This window comes from Pan troglodytes, chromosome 4 (genome assembly GCF_028858775.2).
Source record: "Pan troglodytes isolate AG18354 chromosome 4, NHGRI_mPanTro3-v2.0_pri, whole genome shotgun sequence".
Lineage (NCBI taxonomy): Eukaryota > Metazoa > Chordata > Mammalia > Primates > Hominidae > Pan > Pan troglodytes.
The window spans coordinates 25,482,313-25,506,808 of record NC_072402.2 but is presented as its reverse complement, the minus strand read 5'-3'; the positions used below and the strand labels follow the sequence as shown (position 1 = coordinate 25,506,808).

Below are 24,496 nucleotides of genomic sequence, written 5' to 3'. Positions count from 1 at the left end.
TAACAAACAATCTTAGACTTTCAGTGTGTGATCAGTTTTCATCTCCTTTTAGCTTTATTCATGTTAAGGCTTCCTTTAGGTAATATGTATTGACTGAACTTTTAATGATGTGGTTTTAAACTGAAGAAATTTTGCTATAGAATTACTTTGTTCAAAAAAAGAAATTTGAGTTTTATATTAATGGAACCAGGTATAGTTCTATTATGCTTACTCACCAATACATGTGTAACTTTAATTTTATTTTATTCACTTTTGTAAGTTTAAGTGACTAGATCATCAGAGATACCATCCACTTTTCTTACCATTTTAGAGTAGTATCATTGTTTCTCTTTTTCTCTTTTTGGACAATGTATACGTATTTCTGGTGTCTCTCTTAATTGATAGGAGAATGTTAATTTTTAAAGAAATAATACCACCTCTTTTGTCCTTTCAGTGAGTTATATGCTTCTGAAACTTTGAGTATGTTAATATTCTTGAATATTTACGTTTTTAAATTTGTTGTGAAAAGTCAACTTTATAATTTCCATACTTTGACACATTCATTTTAGTTGGATGAACACTACTGGGTGGTCCTCAGCAGCCACGGAGAACGGGAAAGCAAGTTGGGAAGTGCCACCATTGTCAATATAACGATTCTGAAAAATGATGATCCTCATGGCATTATAGAATTTGTTTCTGATGGTCTAATTGTGATGATAAATGAAAGCAAAGGAGATGTTATCTATAGTGGTAATTTATTCTGTGTCTTGTATTTCTGTTTACTGAAGGAGAAATATAATTTTTTTAGTTATTTCTTTAGTAACTAGTTATTTCTAGTTGCTCACCCTGCCTTAGAAATTACACATAGTGCGGAAGTTTTTTTTAGAATCATATTTAGGACCATGATTTTTATTTCTTACATAGTATCGTGATGATACTGATGACTTCAGTTATATTTTGATACCATTTAAGCATATGCAGTGCAACTCAAACACTCAAGATTGAGTCCATCCAAATAGCGAGAACCTTAAAACTAAGAACTACTGCTACGGAACTATTGAGGTGACAGGAAATGATAAATAGTTTATTTTTAGAGCAGTGTCTGTCTGGATAAGGAAATCACACTTGAGCATGCAGCTTCCTGTAACTGCTTTTAGCAGATATCCTTACAGGACTTTATGATAGGTGTGCCTAATTCATCATCATTCTGTTTCCCATGCCGACTGACTTCTAAAATCCCAAACTAGAAAAAAATGAGTCCATTTACTTTATTTATTATATACCTACAGAGGGAGGAACAGGCTAATTTTTTTTATATGTACCTTAAAAGCTGTGCTAAGCAAATAGTTGGCAGTTATTAAAAAGAGGTGTTGTTTTTATTTTTATTTAACCAATTTCTTTACTCATCATTTTAAAAGTTTCGTATGTGTTCATATATATTATGTATGTTTCCATTTCACAGCTGTTTATGATGTAGTAAGAAATCGAGGCAACTTTGGTGATGTTAGTGTATCATGGGTGGTTAGTCCAGACTTTACACAAGATGTATTTCCTGTACAAGGGACTGTTGTCTTTGGAGATCAGGAATTTTCAAAAAATATCACCATTTACTCCCTTCCAGATGAGGTAAATATTGCATATAACTTTCTGCCTTACTTGTTGTAGTTGATCAATAATTATTTTTTATTAAATAATTAAACATCTGGTAATATATTTTGTGATAAAAGTTTGTGATAAAGAACTCAGGTGTGACAGTGTCTGACCATAAACCAAAAGAGCAGTATTATGTTTTGGTTTCCCTGAAGACATGGTGAACTCTAGAACTGAGAGTGGTCAGTGACACTGCTCATGTATCCAGTATCAGGGATTCTTAGTTGGAGAGGCGAAGCCCTCGGCTTGTATTTAGTCCCTTTGAAGGCAAGGTCATCTATCAAGTGTCCTGTGGTGCAGTCTCAGCACCAGGACACGGGGTCGCATGAGTCATGGACCAAACATGGCATTTCTTCTTACAGATAGTAAAGAGAAAGATCTTAGTAACAACAGGAAGTGAACCTTTCCTAGGAGAGTGACACTTAGAACAGCTGTGGAGGCCAGTCCCCTCTCCCTCAGACCCATTCCTCAAGAGACAAAATTCGAACACCTTTCTGTTTTAGGGGGAGGGGAGCGCCAGTTCACAGGGATGATGTGAAGAAGAAACAGTGTCCACCTGGGGATCCATTTAGGCTCAGAAATGTGGGGAATCAAATCTTGTTAGGACATGGAGTGAGGCCTTTATGACCCATGCAGTTAAAACTTCAGTAAGGTTTGTAAGAGGCCTTTGTGAGCTGGCTGAGCTTTAGTTACTCTAAACTCTGCTCTAAATGTTCAAAAAGTTATTTTTATGTTTCATCTTAAAAATCAACATGTTTCCCATTTTCCTGCAGAAATAATATGACCTCTGTGGTATATCAGTTTTTAGCTTATATAAGGCAAAATATCTATATTTCCATTAAATTTCATAGTTAGTCTAAATGAAGTGGCTGTTTGTATGAATGCACATGAAACTAATTTTTGGGGGGGTCTGAGTCTTACCTGAATGTGTTAGGGGAAGTTCTGCCTCCGAAAAGGAAATGAATAATAGTAGTGTTAATGGTGCTTTTTTAAAAAAACTGAATAATTTAAGAATATATAATGTAATTTATATGTATAAGTCACCTGACTTAAAACGTGTAACATTTTCCAAAGATTCCAGAAGAAATGGAAGAATTTACCGTTATCCTACTGAATGCCACTGGAGGAGCTAAAGTGGGAAATAGAACAACTGCAACTCTGAGGATTAGAAGAAATGATGACCCCATTTATTTTGCAGGTGGTATTGCTGTCTTATTTGAATGAGTTTACATATTTCTTAAACAGTATAAATGTATATATGCACATGCATGTATACATTTATATGCACGTGCGTATATACATTTATATACATATATATTTAGCAATTTTTTTCATTGAACATTTTCAATAAACCACAATTGATGCTTGTTTAAAGATTTTGTAATTCATTCGAGGATTGTTATTTAATTGTTTGAAGTTTTAACTAATACTTCAAAAATTTTTTGAAGCAAAAAGAAAATAAGTACTGTTTTATTATCTTTTTCCCCCTTTCAAATTTCTAGGTATTTTTTTTTTCTTTTGTGCAGAAAACACTTCTTCATGTGATTTCTTCAAATAAACAGTCTAGTTGGTTCAGGGCTAGATTATGTATTAGAAGGACCTGAGTATTATGCCTAATGGTTGGCCATACACTATAATAACTAATTTTTAAGGGAAATATTACTTAAAATTTCTTTGTTTTGCCACTTTAATGCTTTCTTCAGAACTGTCTTTGGCCACCTGAGGCATCTTTCGGTTTTGTTTATGAAACGGTTGATGTGTAACTCTTTCTTGAATCCTTGTTGTCAGCTATATATGGGTTAATTTACCTAATGCAGGAATTGCAGGAATCTTGTAAGCCTTTTGTATTTTATTGATTTGTATTCTTTCTTTCTTCTTCTTCTTCTTTTTTTTTTTTTTGAGATGGAATATTGCCCTGTCACCAGGCTGGAGTGCAGCGGCGTGATCTCGGCTCACTGCACCCTCCGCCTTCTGGGTTCAAGTGATTCTCCTGCCTCAGCCTCCTGAGTAGCTGGGACTACAGGCGCACACCACCACGCCCAGCTAATTTTTGTATTTTTAGTAGAGACGGGTTTTCACTATGTTGGCCAGGATGGTCTTGATCTCTTGACCTCGTGATCTGCCCGCCTTGGCCTCCCAAAGTGCTGGGATTACAGGCGTGAGCCACTGCGCCCAGCCTGATTTGTATTCTTAACCTTCAGTTAATGTGTACTTAATGAATTAGCCTTATGTTCAACCTTCTGGTAACTGCTGTGACAAATATAAAACATAAGATCTCTGGGCCTGTTCTCAAGGAAGTTACATCCTCAACTTAGAAATGAGGTTTATGAAATAGTAAGCAGAGGATTTGAAATAGCATGCAATTTGCTGACAAATTCGATGTTGAAGATAATGGATTTTTGTAGGATTAAGGCAAGAGGATGGCCATTGACTGTTGAAATAATCAGAGGGTAGTCATGTCAGAGTTGGGAACAGAGCTAATTATTTTGGCAAAGACACAGTACAAGGCTTCTCTCTTGGAGGGCAGGGAGAAGCACAATGTGATCTGAAAATATGTGATGGAATCAGAAAAGCTCATGTGTTCTTTCTTTGTGGATATTTCAGAACCTCGTGTAGTGAGGGTTCAGGAAGGTGAGACTGCCAACTTTACAGTTCTCAGAAATGGATCTGTTGATGTGACTTGCATGGTCCAGTATGCTACGAAGGATGGGAAGGCTACTGCAAGAGAGAGAGATTTCATTCCTGTTGAAAAAGGAGAAACGCTCATTTTTGAGGTTGGAAGTAGACAGCAGAGCATATCCGTATTTGTTAATGAAGATGGTATCCCAGAAACAGATGAGCCCTTTTATATAATCCTCTTTAATTCAACAGGTAAGTAAATTATGCTTTTTTATGGCAGATCTGCCTCAGTGCTTTAATAAGATGAAATTAAGCACTGCAGTCCAATAATGAGGACAAGTAGGGCCTAACTACATTTGTACTATTCAAGAGTAAAATTATTTCATTGCTTTCTTGAGAAATGGGGTGAAGAATATATGTGTTGAACCTTTATGTACTTGGTATACTTTATGACATCCTTTTTAACCTTTTCTTTACGATATGGCACAAATAGAAAATTCTGATATATAAGTAAGTGAATTCTTACAGCTAAAAGTAACAGGACTTGGGAATACGGCTTCCCTAGGTATTGCTTAGTCACCCAGCGACTTAAGGGATAGGTATCCTGTAGCATTTTCCTTGGAGCAGGGTGCTGGCACACTTGATTGGGAAGCTTAATTCTGTAGGCAGCTAACCTCAACTGTTTGATAATTCTCTGGAGCCATGGCCAAAATGAATGACAGTCTGCAAGGGAAAAAGATGTGTTCGTCCTTCTCCATACCGTAAATGAAACAGGATGTTTTAACCCCACTCTTTGGCATTTGAGAATGTTTTGGCTCTACCTTCTGTAAATTGGAAAGGCCTATGGCTTCTCTTGATAGTTATTTTATTCTTTTAATAGTACAAGGAGTTTTTTTTTTCCTTGAACCTTTTGAGAGTAAGCTAAAGACATGATGTCCTATCACCCTAAATACATTAGTGTATTTTCTCCTATAGAGATGCCCCCATGAGCTCTAACATTTGCATCGGGTCACCATGATGCCCTGTCTGCCACCCCCAGTGGAATGCCAACGTTGTGTTCCACCTTGTGCCTTTTGGACTGAAAGACTGAGGAAGAGAAAGAGATCTCTTACTTATTGTTTTAGCTGTGTCTTTCATTCTCCCTATCTCTTTGACTTTCTTCATTGCTGTCTCTGTTTCTATTCCGCTTCCTCTTTTTCTCCTTTTGTCTTTCTCTGCCTCTCATTTTTCACATAGCTTAACAAAGAAGTTAAAACTAAAAACTATTATCCTGTGAGGAAAATTTGAATTTGTAGAATAAACCCACAAGGGCAATTTCACAATTGCAAAAAACATCGTCAGATCTTACGTAGACTAAAAACATTTGGTGAATCCATTCGTTGTTCTAAAATTTAAATGAAAGGAGTTGCTACAGATAAAAATAATTTTAGTGAAGTAAAAGTGGAAAACAAAGTTTTACTGTGAAATACAGAAAAGCAATGAAAGAATGATATTATTAATATTATTTTTTACGGAGTCTCACTCTGTCACCAGGCTGGAGTGCAGTGGTGCAATCTCGGCTCACTGCAACCTCTGCCTCCCAGGTTCAAGTGATTCTCCTGCCTCAGCCTCCCGAGTAGCTGGGACTACAGGTGCACACCACCATGCCCAGCTAATTTTTTTATTTTTAGTAGAGACGGGTTTTCACCATGTTAGCCAGGATGGTCTTGATCTCTTGACCTTGTGATCCACCCGCCTCAGCCTCCCAAAGTGCTGGGATTACAGGCGTGAAAAATGATATTATCTTAATAGAATTTATTTACTCTAGAAATAAGTTCTTGATGACATTTATTAACTTAGTGTGATTCTGGTAAACATTTTTGTCTCAAAAATATCACTGTGGTTAAGCTATCATTAGGAAAAAAACGCCAATATGGTTAAATAGTGAATGAATCAAAACATCCTGAACCTTTTGTAAAGAGTAGGGGAACTGACTTTTTTTTTTCTTTTTTGAGATGAAGTCTCACTCTGTTGCCCAGGCTGGAGTGCAGTGGTGTGATCTCAGCTCACCGCAACCTCTGCCTCCTAGGTTCAAGCAATTCTCCTGCCTCAGCCTCCTGAGTAGTTGGGACTACAGGCTCGCACCACCACACCCGGCTAGTGTTTGTATTTTTAGTAGAGACGGGGTTTCATCGTGTTGGCCAGGCTGGTCTAGAACTCCTGACCTCAAGCAATTCGCCCGCCTGGGCCCCCCAGGGTGCTGGGATTACAGGCGTGAGCCACCGTGCCTGGCCAGAAATTGACGCTTGAAAAAGAAGTTTAGTTAGTTTGTGAAATATGTCATTGGGAAAATATATTTATTAATATTTGATTTTGAGAGAGAGAGAGAGAGAGGGAGAACACAAGATGTGATTGGGTTACTGGCCTGAGGTATGTGTGCTACCTCGTACTGCTGCTGCATTTGTCTTTAATATTTTTCCAGAAATGATGACATTTGAGAATCCAATTACTTTCGTTAAGAAGGCTCAGATGACAAAAATCTCTAGAGCTTGTGATTTTTTAATATATCCTTTCTTAGCTCTTTCCTCCTTTTCGATGTCAAAACATCAAGGACTTGTGGGACCCATGATGGGACACTGTAGAGGCAGCATCTCTGACATGACCTAGTGCTGGCAGTGGCTGTTTATCCTGATGCTAATCATTTAGATCATATGCTCTGATATTGGATCAAAGGATATGGCCATCCTTCAAGCCCTTGTTAAATATTGCTAGTTCATCTTGCAGAGAAACAGAATGAATTTTCAGCACCACTGGGACATGTTTCATTACAAATGCATATGATAATAGAACCCTGCCAAAATTAGGTTTTATTATTATTTATTTTTGTTAGATTTTATTATATGCTCTTTATTTATTGTCAGCATTTTCTACACAATGATTTGCTATTTTTGTGTCTTTTTTCCATTGAATTATCAAGTGAAGTTGAGTACAGTTGTATATTTGTATAATTTTTATTGATGAGCTGGTTTGCTATATATAAAATTTGTTTCTATAATTTTAGCTGTAGGTGTTGTATACATCTGTTTTTGAAAGTGTTAGTTGCATCAGTTCAGTAATAAATAAATTCTGCGCACCGGTTACTGAGCATCTATTTTTCTAGGGCATGGAATTGAATAAGAATCATTAGTCCAATGAGCTTATAGTAAAATTGTGTGTATGTCTGTATGTGTATGTATGTGTGTGTGTCCCAATATAATATGATCATTGTTATGATAGATTGACAAAGAGCAAAGTGCCGTGGGAGCACACTGGAGAGGCACTTAGCTTAACCTGGGGATTCAAGGAAGAATTCCTGGAAGAGTTGTTGCTTGAGCTGGGTTCTCAGGAATGATAAGTTAGGTGAGTGAAGATGGGAAGGACTTTTGCTCCCCTGTGCAACAGCTGGAGTAAAGATGAAGAGATAGGCACTTCAGGGAAGTGATGAGAAGAGACCCAATGTGTAGGCAATAACAGTGCCAATCTACTGTGCAAAGAACTGGAGTAGAAAGGAATCAAGCCCAAACCATGGAGATTGCTTTGTTCTATGTACAACCAGATCAAACTTTGCTGCCTGAAGGCAGAGATGTAAAGGGAAACACTCAAGCCAGTGATTCCAATGAACACAGACAGTAGTATTTTTATGTTATTGGGTAGTCCTTTATTATTTTTATGAAATAAAAGAATCCACCTAAGAAATTTGAAAATAGAAGAAATTATGTTTTTAATTTCTAATTAAGCTATTGAAGGTATATTCCTTTTGTGAAGAAAAGTGTGTTTTTCAATAAAATAGTTCATTTGTAACTAAAAAAAATGGGAACTATTTCATCTTGAAATTATGTAGGCATCTCTCTTTCTCTCTCTCTTTGTATGTATGTTTGTACGTATGTGTGTATACATAAACATCTTTGGAAATATGGAGCAGTATTTTGCATTTATTGTATGACCTTCAGTGAGGAAATTCTTGCTGAAATTTTCAACTTAATTGTAAACTTTCTTAATTTAAAAGTATAAATTTTACAGCAAGTTAGCTACTTCTTTGTTATTTTGTCTTTTCCACTTTTAATTTAGGTGATACAGTAGTATATCAATATGGAGTAGCTACAGTAATAATTGAAGCTAATGATGACCCAAATGGCATTTTTTCTCTGGAGCCCATAGACAAAGCAGTGGAAGAAGGAAAGACTAATGCATTTTGGTAAGCATATGTAGATAAGGCAAGTTTAAAATTGGGTGAAATAAAACCATTAAGTATGTGAAATTCTGAAATATTCCTTCAAAATTTAAAAATTGGTTAAGAATTGAGTAATTTCAAAGTTGGCAGTCTGAATGAGTGGTAAACTTTGTTTATGCTGTTGCCACTTATCTTCAAAAAAAAAAAACTTTTAGCTAGTAAGCAGAAATTATTCTCCCCACCCCCCTCGTTCAAACTTCAATCCTTTGTGAGACTGAGAAACTTGAATTATTCAAGATCTTCAGGAACTCTTCTCTCAGATGATATGTGACTACCCCCACCCTGTACTTTGCTTTTGGAAAACTTTTTCCAACTGTCATTTAGTATTTTTCGATGGAGCTTAGAATTTATCTTTCAGTTTGGATTTTGAAGACAAGACTTTTATGACTGTTTCTCTTTTATTAAAGTTCTACCTCATTCTTCTCTTCCCATGAAATTCTTCATAGTTTGCCTCGTAGAACCAGCTGGTTTGTTTCTTTTAAGACAATAGATAGTAAAAATATGTTTCCTTAATAACACAGGAAGCTCTCATTAGAGTAAGATTCACTACTTATAAATTTTCTTTAATTTATTTTGTAGGATTTTGAGGCACCGAGGATACTTTGGTAGTGTTTCTGTATCTTGGCAGCTCTTTCAGAATGATTCTGCTTTGCAGCCTGGACAGGAGTTCTATGAAACTTCAGGAACTGTTAACTTCATGGATGGAGAAGAAGCAAAACCAATCATTCTCCATGCTTTTCCAGATAAAATTCCTGAATTCAATGAATTTTATTTCCTAAAACTTGTAAACATTTCAGGTACTGTGTTTTTCCGTGTCTTATTTTATTTCCATGTCTTATTTATACTAAATTTTACATTTTGTACTTAGATAATTAGAGCCATATACAAAATGCAATTGGTGAAGTATTTGTGTCATGACTATCTGGTTTTAAATGTTAAAATACCCTTTTTGATTCAAGTGTTATTCTTAACATTCACTTTTTTGATATCTTAGTTTGGTTCAGTTTTAGGGATGGAGGCCTACATCCATCCTCAAACTTGCAAATAGACTTTCTCCACACCAACTATAGTGTCTCCAACAAGACATTAGTGGAAGGTAGGAGGTAAGGATTCATGGTAGCTTAAAGCTTGATCTTTGTGTCATAATTAAAGCAATCAATTTTTGCATCACTTTTGGTTTTAAAAAGCACAGAATTAAACCTTTCTAATTCATATACTCTTTCAGGCTTGACTGATTATCAATAAAATTATGCTGAACAAATATTATTTCATAACCTGCCCCTAAAATGTGGTGAAAGCCACATGGTGACACTACTGTTCATTGATAATGAGTAAATTATTTAACCAGAAGTTTGTCTGCTAAACAAATTCTTTTTTCTTCACATTATACTAGAAAGTACTTGAAATTCTAGTTTCTCACTCATAAATTTTCTTGTTACAGGTGGATCCCCAGGTCCTGGGGGCCAGCTAGCAGAAACCAACCTCCAGGTGACAGTAATGATTCCATTCAATGATGATCCCTTTGGAGTTTTCATCTTGGATCCAGAGTGTTTAGAGAGGGAAGTGGCAGAAGATGTCCTGTCTGAAGATGATATGTCTTATATTACCAACTTCACCATTTTGAGGCAGCAGGGTGTGTTTGGTGATGTACGACTGGGCTGGGAAATACTGTCCAGTGAGTTCCCTGCTGGTTTGCCACCAATGATAGATTTTTTACTGGTTGGAATTTTCCCCACGACCGTGCATTTACAACAGCACATGCGGCATCACCACAGTGGAACGGATGCTTTGTACTTTACCGGACTAGAGGGTGCATTTGGGACTGTTAATCCAAAATACCATCCCTCCAGGAATAATACAATTGCCAACTTTACATTCTCAGCTTGGGTAATGCCCAATGCCAATACGAATGGATTCATTATAGCGAAGGATGACGGTAATGGAAGCATCTACTATGGGGTAAAAATACAAACAAACGAATCCCATGTGACACTTTCCCTTCATTATAAAACCTTGGGTTCCAATGCTACATACATTGCCAAGACAACAGTCATGAAATATTTAGAAGAAAGTGTTTGGCTTCATCTACTAATTATCCTGGAGGATGGTATAATCGAATTCTACCTGGATGGAAATGCAATGCCCAGGGGAATCAAGAGTCTGAAAGGAGAAGCCATTACTGACGGTGAGGGTCATCATCACAACTAGGACACTGAAATTTGCAGTTTCTAAAATTTTTCATTAAAATTTAGATTTTTAAAAAAGTGCTAACATGTATTTGAAAACTCTACTTATGCATTGGTTTAATTTCTTTAATCAAAACTATGTGCCTACCAAGATAACGAGAAATTCTGTCCTGAGTGTTACAGAAATGAATCAGAGAGTTTTGCCCTTAAAGAACCTGGAATAGACACTAGCAGAGAGATGTGTGATATATCACGATGACACCTTGTAGGAAGACAGAAAAAAATATGAAAGAGGAATGTTTGTCCTTCTGTGGGTAGTAGGAGAGATGGGGAGTGATATTCCTGCAGAGGAATGAACAAAGGAATAGAAATGTGAAACAGCGTGTTGTACCTGGGGAACTGCTGCTAGTTCAGTATTGCTGAGGGTAGAGGGTGGTGGGCGTGAGGTTGAAAAGAAAGCAGGAGAGAAGAATCACAGTGAAAAGTGATTATAGGGTTCATACTATCAGCAGGTAACTTGGTGAATTCTACGGAGTGCTTTGAAGAGATATTCTTTGTTGTCTTTAAACTAGATCATATGCTGATTCCTCAAGAAGCACTTGTGTGTGTGTGTGTGCACACAAATACTGGTTATATGCATTATAGTCACCATTCCCTCTCAGCCCCTCCATCTTATGATTTTATTCTTTTTTATATTTCATGAAAGATAGAATAGAGCTTATATGGCTATAGCTTAATAGAGTATTTTCCTCTGAACCTCTTACATTAGTTATTTGGTTGTATTTTTTTTCCCAGAGGGGGAAAAAAGATAGGCAAAGGAAAATGCACGTATCTACCAATTTCAATCCCATGGATTTTGGTTACAAGCACTTTGTGGTATTATCCACTTTTTGGCTGTGTGAATACCTACAAGTATCTGTTAGCCTTGATTCTTTTGGTGATGGTAGTGGTGGTGGAATGAGAATGGAAACGATTGAGGGAAGTGGGAGCTGGTGTTTTTTCCTCTGGCTTACTGCAAAGGAACTTGTTATTTTTGTAATTTGTAATTTGGAAAGATAATTTTTAAACTATATATAAAGTTATTGAACTGTAGTGCCCTTTATATTATAAAAATATAAAAGTATGCATATTATAAGTGTACAGATAAGTGAAATTTTTAAAACTTAAATTCATCAGTTTCAGCACTCATGTGATCAGCCCCCAGACCAAGAAACAGCATTCCAGAAGCCCCCTTTGACTCCTCCAGTTGCTAACTCACCACCCTGCCTACTGACTATTGGCATTTTTAAGAGCTTAGGATTCACTTTTCCTATTTTTAAATTTATATAAATAGAACTGAACAATATGTACACTTGAGTGTCCAGCTTCTTTTGCTCAGTATTGTTTGTTAAGTTCATCCATATTTTTGCCTGTTGTAGATATTTCATGCTCATTACCATATAGAATTATCTTATGTAACTGTAACACAATTTATTTATTAGTGCTACTTTCAATTTCTGTTTTGGTTGTTTTCCGTTCTGCCTACTACATATAGTACTTCTATGGATACTCTTATACATGTTTTTTGATGAACATATGCCTGCCATATGCATTTCTGTTGAGCACATTCCTGGGGATGGAATTGCTGAATGACAGTGTGTGCAAATATTCTGTTTTAGTAGATAATGCCTATCCGTTTTCCAAAACAGTTGAACCTAATTATACTCTCACCTCTAGTGTATGAGAGTTCCACTTAATTAATGCTTAGCTTCTTCCATCTTTACTTTTGGTTTGTAGTGGCATCTCACAGTATCATAAAAGGTGTATTTAAAAAAAAAATGCTGTGTTCAATATAGAAAAATTGTAAAGTACACATATACAACAAAAATAGAAATCATTTACAATAAAAATCATTTACAATCATTATAAGAATCATTTACAGTCATTCAGAGATAGCCACTATAAACATTAAGCATACTGTTAACATGTTCGTATATACACACTATATACATATTTCACAATTTTTCTTCTTTATTGTCAAAATGATACATGTATATTGCATGAAATTTGAAAAGTATAGAATAGTATTAAGATGCAGAGTGAAAGTTGCCATATTCCCTCCATGAACCACTGTAACATATTGGCATTTTTATAACTTTTACTTTGAATGATTTAGCATTGTAACTTAAGTAGTTAACATTACAAGTACAGAAATAATGATCACGTTTGTTCCAGAGAATTAGTCATAGAAGCAAAGTGCTTAGAATCCTCAAATTTTTATGTTTTACATTTATAAGACATTTTCCATACATTACCTAATTTGTACTTCATAATAATTCAATATATTAAATAGAGGTCAGAGTCAGTAAATAAATTCGCTAGCATCACACAGGCAAGTAACAGAGGAACCAAGACATGAAAATAAACCATTAACTCCTAGGTCAGTATTCCTTTTAACATATCATAGAGACAAAACTAAAGGAGATGTGATCATTTCTATATCCTTGACTCCAGATAGCATCCTAACAGTGAGAACCATGACGTGGTTTTGTGAGAATCAGGGGAACTTATATCATTACAGTTGCCAGATAATTCAATAGGAGAGACAACATCATAGGGTTTCCCATTTAATCTGGAGCTCCAGTGAAAAGGTGTTTCTGGTTTGCTGGGCAGGAAGGTGGTCTCTGTAGTCGATATGGGAGCAGTCATGACAGTAACATGCCAGATACTTGTGACTACCCTGAAAGACATCTGGGTGGAGATTTGTGAAATAGCCTCCATTGAGGTTATTGACAAGAAATATTGCTTGTACTTTTTTTTCCAGAATCTCTGCCAATATCTCATCTTGCCTAAAGATCTTACATAAATATCTTAGTTGAGTTATTAGAGTATGAACAAGTAAAGAAAGGAGAACTAGTGAAAGCATGAAAAGGGTTGTTATTGAGATACAGTGACACAGTTGGGCTACATGTTATTATTATTTTAAAAAGTCCCCAAGACTTACATATAATGTTTCTGAGAAGAAATATTTCTATTTTTACATCTCTTCTATTAGTTGTTTGGATAGAGAGATATATTTGGCCTGTAGAAATACTTCTTATGAATTCTCACAACTTTAACTCAATGAGTGTCTAACATATCAAGCCTTGAAGTTCTTAAATAATAATATAGTACTGAAGTTTAAAAATTGTGATGAGGCTAGGTGCAGTGGCCCATGCCTGTAATTGCGCCTCAAGCGATCCTCCCATCTAAGCACTTTGGGAGGATCGCTTGTGGCCAGGAGTTTGAGACCAGCCTGGGCAACATAGCAAGACCCTGTCTCTACAAAAAAAAACAAAACAACAACAACAAAAAAAGCCAGGCCTGGCAGTGGACTCCTGTAGTGATGTCCTTGCTATTTGTTAGTCTGAGGTGGTTGGATTGCTTGAACCCAGGAGTTTGAGGTCACAGTGAGCTATTAACATGCCATTGCTCTCTAGCCTGGGTAAAAGAGGAAGATCTTGTCTCTAAAGTACATAAATAAATAAATAAATAATTAAAAATTGTGATGAATAAGTCCATTTTTAAATGTGCAAGAGTAAATTTTAAAATATCATAGAATAAATTTCTATCCAAATACGTGCACATACATACATGCATACGTGTGTATGTATGTGTGTGTATGTGTATGTTCAGATACTTTTTTTTCTAGAAATGTTGACAGACTGATAGAAGTTACTTTTAAGGATATCATCTAATTTGAAGATAGTTACCAAATCTTTTAGTACAAAATATAAATCCTAATGATTATGGATTCCTTTTTTAAAATCATAATAGAAGATAATATCCAATTCATTGCATACTAGTTATGCAAAAGTTTTATTTATCCAAAAATATCTTTCAGTAAAATTGTCTTACTTTCTGAATCACACGTAAAATTTAGGACAGGACACTTGAAGGTATTGTAGCATTTAAACTTGTCTCTAATTTCAGGTCCTGGGATACTGAGAATTGGAGCAGGGATAAATGGCAATGACAGATTTACAGGTCTGATGCAGGATGTGAGGTCCTATGAGCGGAAACTGACGCTTGAAGAAATTTATGAACTTCATGCCATGCCCGCAAAAAGTGATTTACACCCAATTTCTGGATATCTGGAGTTCAGACAGGGAGAAACTAACAAATCATTCATTATTTCTGCAAGAGATGACAATGACGAGGAAGGAGAAGAATTATTCATTCTTAAACTAGTTTCTGTATATGGAGGAGCTCGTATTTCGGAAGAAAATACTACTGCAAGATTAACAATACAAAAAAGTGACAATGCAAATGGCTTGTTTGGTTTCACAGGAGCTTGTATACCAGAGGTAAGTAGTGAGCTTGGAGAATTTTGGATTTAAAAATTCATTGTAGGTGGATTTGTTTGGGACTCGGCTTTCTTTCATTTGGTAAGATTGGTTGAGCATCTACTCCAAGTCCAGAAGTATGCTAGGGCCAGTGATTGCAAATATAAATTACAAAATTCTTACTCTTATGAGTTCACCCTTTGGATCAACTTAATGAACTGATAGAAGTAATAACAAGTTAGCAAATGAAACTTTAGCAATTCGCCTGAAAGTTAATGCTCTTCAAAGAACGTATGTGTATACTCTACCTATTTATTTTTGGCTACTGTTTTGGATGTCATTAAATTGAATGAAATAATATATATTGAAGGCTTGTATGAATAATTGTATTTGCAACTTTATTAAAACATGATTTTCTGAGTTTTTTTTTTGTACATGTGAAACGTACTTGAGTAGTTAGTTATAACTTTCTTCCGTGTTGGGTGTAAATACCTTTCTTGTCAACCTTCTTGGCCAGCTTAATTCATTAGGCTGTCTTACTGTCCTTATCAGTTCTTTCCATGTTTTCAAAGATTCGTAATCATCTTGGTTTCCTGTTCAGTAATGTGAGAACTCATGAAACTACTTCCCAGGTGTTCTGTGTGACAGCAACAGCTTGGTGACCATGAAAGGATGCCAAGGAACAAGTCTTTCTTTTTGCAAGTTGATTCTAATTGGTTTAGAAGGATGTATAGGTAAATTGAAATGATTTTTTAAAAATGGATGAGTAGAGTTTGAAAAAAAATCTAGGTCATAGGCTCATTCTAGATTAAACTGGGATGTCTGCCTCTCTGGAGTGTCTTTCTTGCCACTTTAGCCCTTTAGTTTGGTGGCAGTCTTAAGAGATCTTCAAATAGTGTGGTCCTTTTTTTTACATCAGAAATAGCATATCCTAGACTAGCAATAACAACTGTCATACAAATCTACAACTTGAAAAGAAAGATGTTTACATATAGTGGATAATACCTTTAAATAGGTATTCAGCTATCAAAGAACTTTTACGTATTACATTTTATGCACCTTTCTGATAATCCATAATATAGGTGCATTATTAACCAGTGTGATAATGATATTAACCAGTGTGATAGTGACATTAACCAGTGTGATTATTTTGTATAATATGTGTCAACATTTTGAAGATCTGTATAACTCAGTAACTAGTATCTTTCAAGTAATCAATGCATATTGTTGCAAACCATGCCTGGGTAAAAGACTGTTCCGAAGTACAAGGTAGACCAGTGGATTTTAAAGTACTAGAGTATCCAGGTTGCAACTAAATGCTAAGAAACTGCCACTTGTCAAATTTTGGATTTTGGTATAATGTCAAGGAAAAATACTCATAATTATCTGAAAAAACTAGTAAAATCCTCTTCCTTTTTCTGTTACACACATGTATATATAAGGCTGGATTTTCTTTATACACTTTAACCAAAGTAAAAGATAGAAACAGGCCGGGCGCAGTGGCTCACGCCTGTAATCGAAGCACTTCGGGATGCTGAGGCAGGCGGATCATGAGGTCAGAAGATCGAGACCATCCTGGCTAACATGGTGAAACCCCGTCTCTACTAAAAATACAAAAAATTAGCCGGGTGTGGTGGTGGGCACCTGTAGTCCCAGCTACTCGTGAAGCTGAGGCAGGAGAATGGTGTGAACCCGGGAGGCGGAGCTTGCAGTGAGCCGAGATGGTGCCACTGCACTCCAGCGTGGGCGACACAACGAGACTCTGTCTCAGAGAAAAAAAAAAGAAAAAGAAAAAGAAACGGACAAATTGATTGCAAGAGGAGCTAGGAGAATGCAGCTGTCTTGTATTAAGCCAGATATTAAGGAGACTTTTAAAAATATAAAACAATGCCCCCTTATCACTAATTTTTTTTTGAGAACTGTAGTTATTTCTCATAAAATATGTTGTTTATGTTGGCATGTAATGGGTTTATTATTGCTGTCTTAAAATGAGTTATCAATCAATATTTAAATTTTTAATTTTTCATTTGTAATATGGAAAATATCAGCAGATTTTAATGATACCAACAAAAAACTCTCTGGGGTTCTCAATAGTTTTGATGTGTACAGGGGTCCTGAAACTAAAACATTTGAGAACTGCTGGTTTAGTCTGTGCTTGTAATTATCTTCTGAGTTCAAATTTTATGATCACTTGATTCATTTTTAGAAATAAAGACTACAGCCACTTCCATAGATTCTTCTCCATTATGTTGTTGCAATGACATTGACAATTTAACTTTAAAAAAAATTCCCTCAAAATTTCTGAATGCAATAGAGACCCTATAAAGACTCTGGGCTGGGTACAGTGGCTCACGCCTATAATTCCAGCACTTTGGGAAGCTGAGGTGGGAGGATCTCTTGAGCCTAGGAGTTTGAGAACAGCCTAGGCAACATAGACCCCCGTGTCTATTTTAAATTGAAATAAAAATTAAAAAAATTAAAATAGGCCTTCTGAGTTATGTTATGCTTTTACCTTTTTCATAGATTAATATGACATAAAGTAATATTAAGGTTAAAATGATACCATAATGACATCTTAACCAGATAATGAAAATATGTAGACTCTGACATAGCCTTCTATTTGGCACATTGAAAGAGAAGGTAATTATTCTGTGATTTGTTTTCTACCAACCAGGTACACTATGTCCCGGCAAAGAGCAGGTGCTTAATAAACTATAATTGAAAGAATGAATAAAACCTGTGAAGCAGTTTAGGGTCCTGGTGAGGCATGCCAGATAGTGCTTTGGATTCCAAGTGGGATCTGTATTGAACAGAAGATGGATTTTGTTAGATCTATAGCCTAGTAACCACATTCTCATGTTTCTTCCCCATATTTTGTTGTTCTGTGTACTTCCTATGTTATTTTCTCTGTACCATATTTTAGCACTGTTTTTACGTGTCCTGCCAAATTGTATACCACGTAATTATAAATTAATGAAGTTGCTTTCATAGTGATTCATAGAACTTGCTAATCTTATTGTTTTATTTTTTATAACTAATACTTGCATTATATTTTATATTTATAAACTATGGCTTAAGAATCAATTAAAGACAATTTGGGAAGATCTTCATGAAAATAAGAATATCATTTCAACTTGGACTATATTTGTTTTTAAGTGCCTACCATGTGCTATGTGAATAGATTCCTTTGGATATAAGTGATATTGGTATAATCCGATATCACCAATCATCACCCATGCATGAAACAAAATTAAAAATTAATTGGATTTGTAGCTTTAATTTTCTATTGCAATAGAGAACGCCAATTCATGGTTCAGAATACTGCATTATTTTTTCTAAGAAAATAGGTTTCAAAAACTCGTCTTACTATTTCTGTTTATTATTACTGTTCTGAATATTTGGCAAATTCCTGACTTAAAAGAGGAGACGGTAGTGAGTATTATTGTGTCTAGTGAGAAACTGTTTGGGGATGGTTTGATGATTATTATGGATGTTAGGCCCCTTCATATACTGGCCTAAATGTTTGTTTGTATCATAATTCTAAACTCAGATGAATATTTTAATATTAGAAAAAAGGTTTAGATATTTATTTTCTATGTCTTATGCATTTCTGTATTAATAATTACATACCGGAGTCTAGTATTTCTGAAAGTGTTGCCCTTGGATGACCTTGTCAGAAATATCTAATGCTTATTACTGGACATTATTCCTGACTCAGGACCCCATTCCTGGATCACAATCTCTGGCTAGGGGAGAGGGGAAGTTTAAGCTGAATTAGAAAACCTTTTTAAATGAAAGTTTTCATATATAGAGTATACACAAAAATAGAGAAGATAAAGGAATGAGTCACAGTGTACTAGCTTCAATAATTATCAGCCTTTTGGCAATATTGTTTAATCATTTTTGGTTACTTTTTTTTTTTTTTTGAGACGGAGTCGTGCTCTGTCGCCCACCCAGGCTGGAGTGCAGTGATGCGATCATGGCTCACTGCAAGCTCCATCTCCCGGGTTCACGCCATTCTCCTGCCTCAGCCTCCCGAGTAGCTGGGACTACAGGCGCCCACCACCATGCCTGGCTAATTTTTTGTATTTTTAGTAGAGACGGGGTTTCACTGTGTTAGCCAGGATGGTCTCGATCTCCTGACCTCATGATCCACCTGCCTCAGCCTCCCAAAGTGCTGGGATTACAGGTGTAAGCCACCGTGCCCAGCCAGTTAAAGTACTTTTTAAAGCAAACCTCAGGCGTTATGATATTTCTCTGTAAATTCAGAGGTATTAAAGGTGGATTTGCACTGAGAATCCTGGTAGTTTTTTTTTTCTTTTTTTCTTTTTTTTCTTTTATTATTATACTTTAAGTTTTAGGGTACATGTGCACATTGTGCAGGTTACTTACATATGTATACATGTGCCATGCTGGTGTGCTGCACCCACTAACTTCTCATCTAGCATTAGGTATATCTCCCAATGCTATCCCTTCCCCCTCCCCCCACCACACAACAGTCCCCAGAGTGTGATGTTCCCCTTCCTGTGTCCATGTGATCTCATTGTTCAATTCCCACCTATGAGTGAGAATATGCGGTGTTTGGTTTTTTGTTCTTGCGATAGTTTACTGAGAATGATGATTTCCAATTTCATGCATGTCCCTGCAAAGGACATGAACTCATCATTTTTTATGGCTGCATAGTATTCCATGGTGTATATGTGCCACATTTTCTTAATCCAGTCTATCATTGTTGGACATTTGGGTTGGTTCCAAGTCTTTGCTATTGTGAATAATGCCGCAATAAACATACGTGTGCATGTGTCTTTATAGCAGCATGATTTATAGTCCTTTGGGTATATACCCAGTAATGGGATGGCTGGGTCACATGGTATTTCTAGTTCTAGATCCCTGAGGAATCACCACACTGACTTCCACAATGGTTGAACTAGTTTACAGTCCCACCAACAGTGTAAAAGTGTTCCTATTTCTCCACATCCTCTCCAGCACCTGTTGTTTCCTGACTTTTTAATGGTTGCCGTTCTAACTGGTGTGAGATGGTATCTTATTGTGGTTTTGATTTGCATTTCTCTGACGGCCAGTGATGATGAGCATTTTTTCATGTGTTTTTTGGCTGCATAAATGTCTTCTTTTGAGAAGTGTCTGTTCATGTCCTTTGCCCACTTTTTGATGGGGTTGTTTTTTTCTTGTAAATTTCTTTGAGTTCATTGTAGATTCTGGATATTAGCCCTTTGTCAGATGAGTAGGTTGCGAAAATTTTCTCCCATTTTGTAGGTTGCCTGTTCACTCTGATGGTAGTTTCTTTTGCTGTGCAGAAGCTCTTTAGTTTAATTAGATCCCATTTGTCAATTTTGTCTTTTGTTGCCATTGCTTTTGGTGTTTTGGACATGAAGTCCTTGCCCATGCCTATGTCCTGAATGGTAATGCCTAGGTTTTCTTCTAGGGTTTTTATGGTTTTAGGTCTAACGTTTAAGTCTTTAATCCATCTTGAATTGATTTTTGTATAAGGTGTAAGGAAGGGATCCAGTTTCAGCTTTCTACATATGGCTAGCCAATTTTTCCAGCACCATTTATTAAATAGGGAATCCTTTCCCCATTGCTTGTTTTTCTTAGGTTTGTCAAAGATCAGATAGTTGTAGATATGCGGCGTTATTTCTGAGGGCTCTGTTCTGTTCCATTGATCTATATCTCTGTTTTGGTACCAGTACCATGCTGTTTTGGTTACTGTAGCCTTGTAGTATAGTTTGAAGTCAGGTAGTGTGATGCCTCCAGCTTTGTTCTTTTGGCTTAGGATTGACTTGGCGATGCGGGCTCTTTTTTGGTTCCATATGAACTTTAAAGCAGTTTTTTCCAATTCTGTGAAGAAAGTCATTGGTAGCTTTATGGGGATGGCATTGAATCTGTAAATTACCTTGGGCAGTATGGCCATTTTCACGATATTGATTCTTCCTACCCATGAGCATGGAATGTTCTTCCATTTGTTTGTATCCTCTTTTATTTCCTTGAGCAGTGGTTTGTAGTTCTCCTTGAAGAGGTCCTTCACATCCCTTGTAAGTTGGATTCCTAGGTATTTTATTCTCTTTGAAGCAATTGTGAATGGGAGTTCACTCATGATTTGGCTCTCTGTTTGTCTGTTGTTGGTGTATAAGAATGCTTGTGATTTTTGTACATTGATTTTGTATCCTGAGACTTTGCTGAAGTTCCTTATCAGCTTAAGGAGATTTTGGGCTGAGACAATGGGGTTTTCTAGATATACAATCATGTCATCTGCAAACAGGGACAATTTGACTTCCTCTTTTCCTAATTGAATACCCTTTATTTCCTTCTCCTGCCTAATTGCCTTGGCCAGAACTTCCAACACTATGTTGAATAGGAGTGGTGAGAGAGGGCATCTCTGTCTTGTGCCAGTTTTCAAAGGGAATGCTTCCAGTTTTTGCCCATTCAGTATGATATTGGCTGTGGGTTTGTCATAGATAGCTCTTATTATTTTGAAATACGTCCCATCAATACCTAATTTATTGAGAGTTTTTAGCATGAAGGGTTGTTGAATTTTTTCAAAGGCCTTTTCTGTATCTATTGAGATAATCATGTGGTTTTTGTCTTTGGCTCTGTTTGTATGCTGGATTACATTTATTGATTTGTGTATATTGAACCAGCCTTGCATCCCAGGGATGAAGCCCACTTGATCATGGTGGATAAGCTTTTTGATGTGCTGCTGGATTCGTTTTGCCAGTATTTTATTGAGGATTTTTGCATCAATGTTCATCAAGGATATTGGTCTAAAATTCTCTTTTTTGGTTGTGTCTCTGCCCGGCTTTGGTATCAGAATGATGCTGGCCTCATAAAATGAGTTAGGGAGGATTCCCTCTTTTTCTGTTGATTGGAATAGTTTCAGAAGGAATGGTACCAGTACCTCCTTGTATCTCTGGTAGAATTCGGCTGTGAATCCATCTGGTCCTGGACTCTTTTTGGTTGGTAAGCTATTGATTATTGCCACAATTTCAGCTCCTGTTATTGGTCTATTCAAAGATTCAACTTCTTCCTGGTTTAGTCTTGGGAGAGTGTATGTGTTGAGGAATTTATCCATTTCTTCTAGATTTTCTAGTTTATTTGCGTAGAGGTGTTTGTAGTATTCTCTGATGGTAGTTTGTATTTCTGTGGGATCAGTGGTGATATTCCCTTTATCATTTTTTATTGCGTCTATTTGATTCTTCTCTCTTTTTTTCTTTATTAGTCTTGCTAGCGGTCTATCAATTTTGTTGATCCTTTCAAAAAACCAGCTCCTGGATTCATTAATTTTTTGAAGAGTTTTTTGTGTCTCTATTTCCTTCAGTTCTGCTCTGATTTTAGTTATTTCTTGCCTTCTGCTAGCTTTTGAATGTGTTTGCTCTTGCTTTTCTAGTTCTTTTAATTGTGATGTTAGGGTGTCAATTTTGGATCTTTCCTGCTTTCTCTTGTGGGCATTTAGTGCTACAAATTTCCCTCTACACACTGCTTTGAATGCGTCCCAGAGATTCTGGTATGTTGTGTCTTCATTCTCGTTGGTTTCAAAGAACATCTTTATTTCTGCCTTCATTTCGTTATGTACCCAGTAGTCATTCAGGAGCAGGTTGTTCAGTTTCCATGTAGTTGAGCGGTTTTGAGTGAGATTCTTAACCCTGAGTTCTAGTTTGATTGCACTGTGGTCTGAGAGATAGTTTGTTATAATTTCTGTTCTTTTACATTTGCTGAGGAGAGCGTTACTTCCAAGTATGTGGTCAGTTTTGGAATAGGTGTGGTGTGGTGCTGAAAAAAATGTATATTCTGTTGATTTGGGGTGGAGAGTTCTGTAGATGTCTATTAGGTCCGCTTGGTGCAGAACTGAGTTCAATTCCTGGGTATCCTTGTTGACTTTCTGTCTCGTTGATCTGTCTAATGTTGACAGTGGGGTGTTAAAGCCCCCCGTTATTAATGTGTGGGAGTCTAAGTCTCTTTGTAGGTCACTCAGGACTTGCTTTATGAATCTGGGTGCTCCTGTGTTGGGTGCATATATATTTAGGATAGTTAGCTCTTCTTGTTGAATTGATCCCTTTACCATTATGTAATGGCCTTCTTTGTCTCTTTTGATCTTTGTTGGTTTAAAGTCTGTTTTATTAGAGACTAGGATTGCAACCCCTGCCTTCTTTTGTTTTCCATTTGCTTGGTAGATTTTCCTCAATCCTTTTATTTTGAGCCTATGTGTGTCTCTGCACGTGAGATGGGTTTCCTGAATACAGCACACTGATGGGTCTTGACTCTTTATCCAATTTGCCAGTCTGTGTCTTTTAATTGGAGCATTTAGTCCATTTACATTTAAAGTTAATATTGTTATGTGTGAATTTGATCCTGTCATTATGATGTTAGCTGGTTATTTTGCTCGTTAGTTGATGCAGTTTCTTCCTAGTCTCAATGGTCTTTACATTTTGGCATGATTTTGCAGCGGCTGGTAACGGTTGTTCCTTTCCATGTTTAGCGCTTCTTTCAGGAGCTCTTTTAGGGCAGGCCTGGTGGTGACAAAATCTCTCAGCATTTGCTTTTCTGTAAAGTATTTTATTTCTCCTTCACTTATGAAGCTTAGTTTGGCTGGATATGAAATTCTGGGTTGAAAATTCTTTTCTTTAAGAATGTTGAATATTGGCCCCCACTCTCTTCTGGCTTGTCGGGTTTCTGCCGAGAGATCCGCTGTTAGTCTGATGGGCTTCCCTTGGTGGGTAACCCGACCTTTCTCTCTGGCTGCCCTTAACATTTTTTCCTTCATTTCAACTTTGGTGAATCTGACAATTATGTGTCTTGGAGTTGCTCTTCTCGAGGAGTATCTTTGTGGCGTTCTCTGTATTTCCTGAATCTGCACGTTGGCCTGCCTTGCTAGATTGGGGAAGTTCTCCTGGATAATATCCCGCAGAGTGTTTTCCACCTTGGTTCCATTCTCCGCATCACTTTCAGGTACACCAATCAGACGTAGATTTGGTCTTTTCACATAGTCCCATATTTCTTGGAGGCTTTGCTCATTTCTTTTTATTCTTTTTTCTCTAAACTTCCCTTCTCGCTCCATTTCATTCATTTCATCTTCCATCGCTGATACCTTTTCTTCCCGTTGATCGCATCGGCTCCTGAGGCTTCTGCATTCTTCACGTAGTTCTTGAGCCTTGGTTTTCAGCTCCATCAGCTCCTTTAAGCACTTCTCTGTATTGGTTATTCTAGTTATACATTCTTCTAAATTTTTTTCGAGGTTTTCAACTTCTTTGCCTTTGGTTTGAATGTCCTCCCGTGGCTCAGAGTAATTTGATCGTCTGAAGCCGCCTTCTCTCAGCTCATCAAAGTCATTCTCCATCCAGCTTTGTTCCGTTGCTGGTGAGGAACTGCATTCCTTTGGAGGAGGAGAGGCACTCTGCTTTTTAGAGTTTCCAGTTTTTCTGTTCTGTTTTTTCCCCATCTTTGTGGTTTTATCTACTTTTGGTCTTTGATGATGGTGATGTACAGATGGGTTTTTG

At 36.7% G+C, this 24,496-nt stretch overlaps 1 protein-coding gene across 10 annotated transcripts in view; it reads left to right on the top strand.

The window, feature by feature from the left end:
* The window catches only part of ADGRV1 (adhesion G protein-coupled receptor V1), a 606,362-nt gene that overhangs the window by 81,923 nt on the left and 499,943 nt on the right, over window positions 1-24,496 (top strand). For all 10 annotated transcript variants that reach the window (XR_010156862.1, XM_063810270.1, XM_063810268.1 and 7 more), the window contains 8 exons: window positions 549-729; window positions 1,442-1,605; window positions 2,704-2,827; window positions 4,234-4,500; window positions 8,335-8,461; window positions 9,077-9,294; window positions 9,939-10,682; window positions 14,635-15,008. Coding sequence is in view for 9 of the 10 variants with exons in the window: in XM_063810270.1 (XP_063666340.1) it covers window positions 549-729; window positions 1,442-1,605; window positions 2,704-2,827; window positions 4,234-4,500; window positions 8,335-8,461; window positions 9,077-9,294; window positions 9,939-10,682; window positions 14,635-15,008 (2,199 nt within the window). In the remaining variant the exon portion in view is untranslated. The remainder of the gene's footprint in view (window positions 1-548; window positions 730-1,441; window positions 1,606-2,703; window positions 2,828-4,233; window positions 4,501-8,334; window positions 8,462-9,076; window positions 9,295-9,938; window positions 10,683-14,634; window positions 15,009-24,496) is intronic.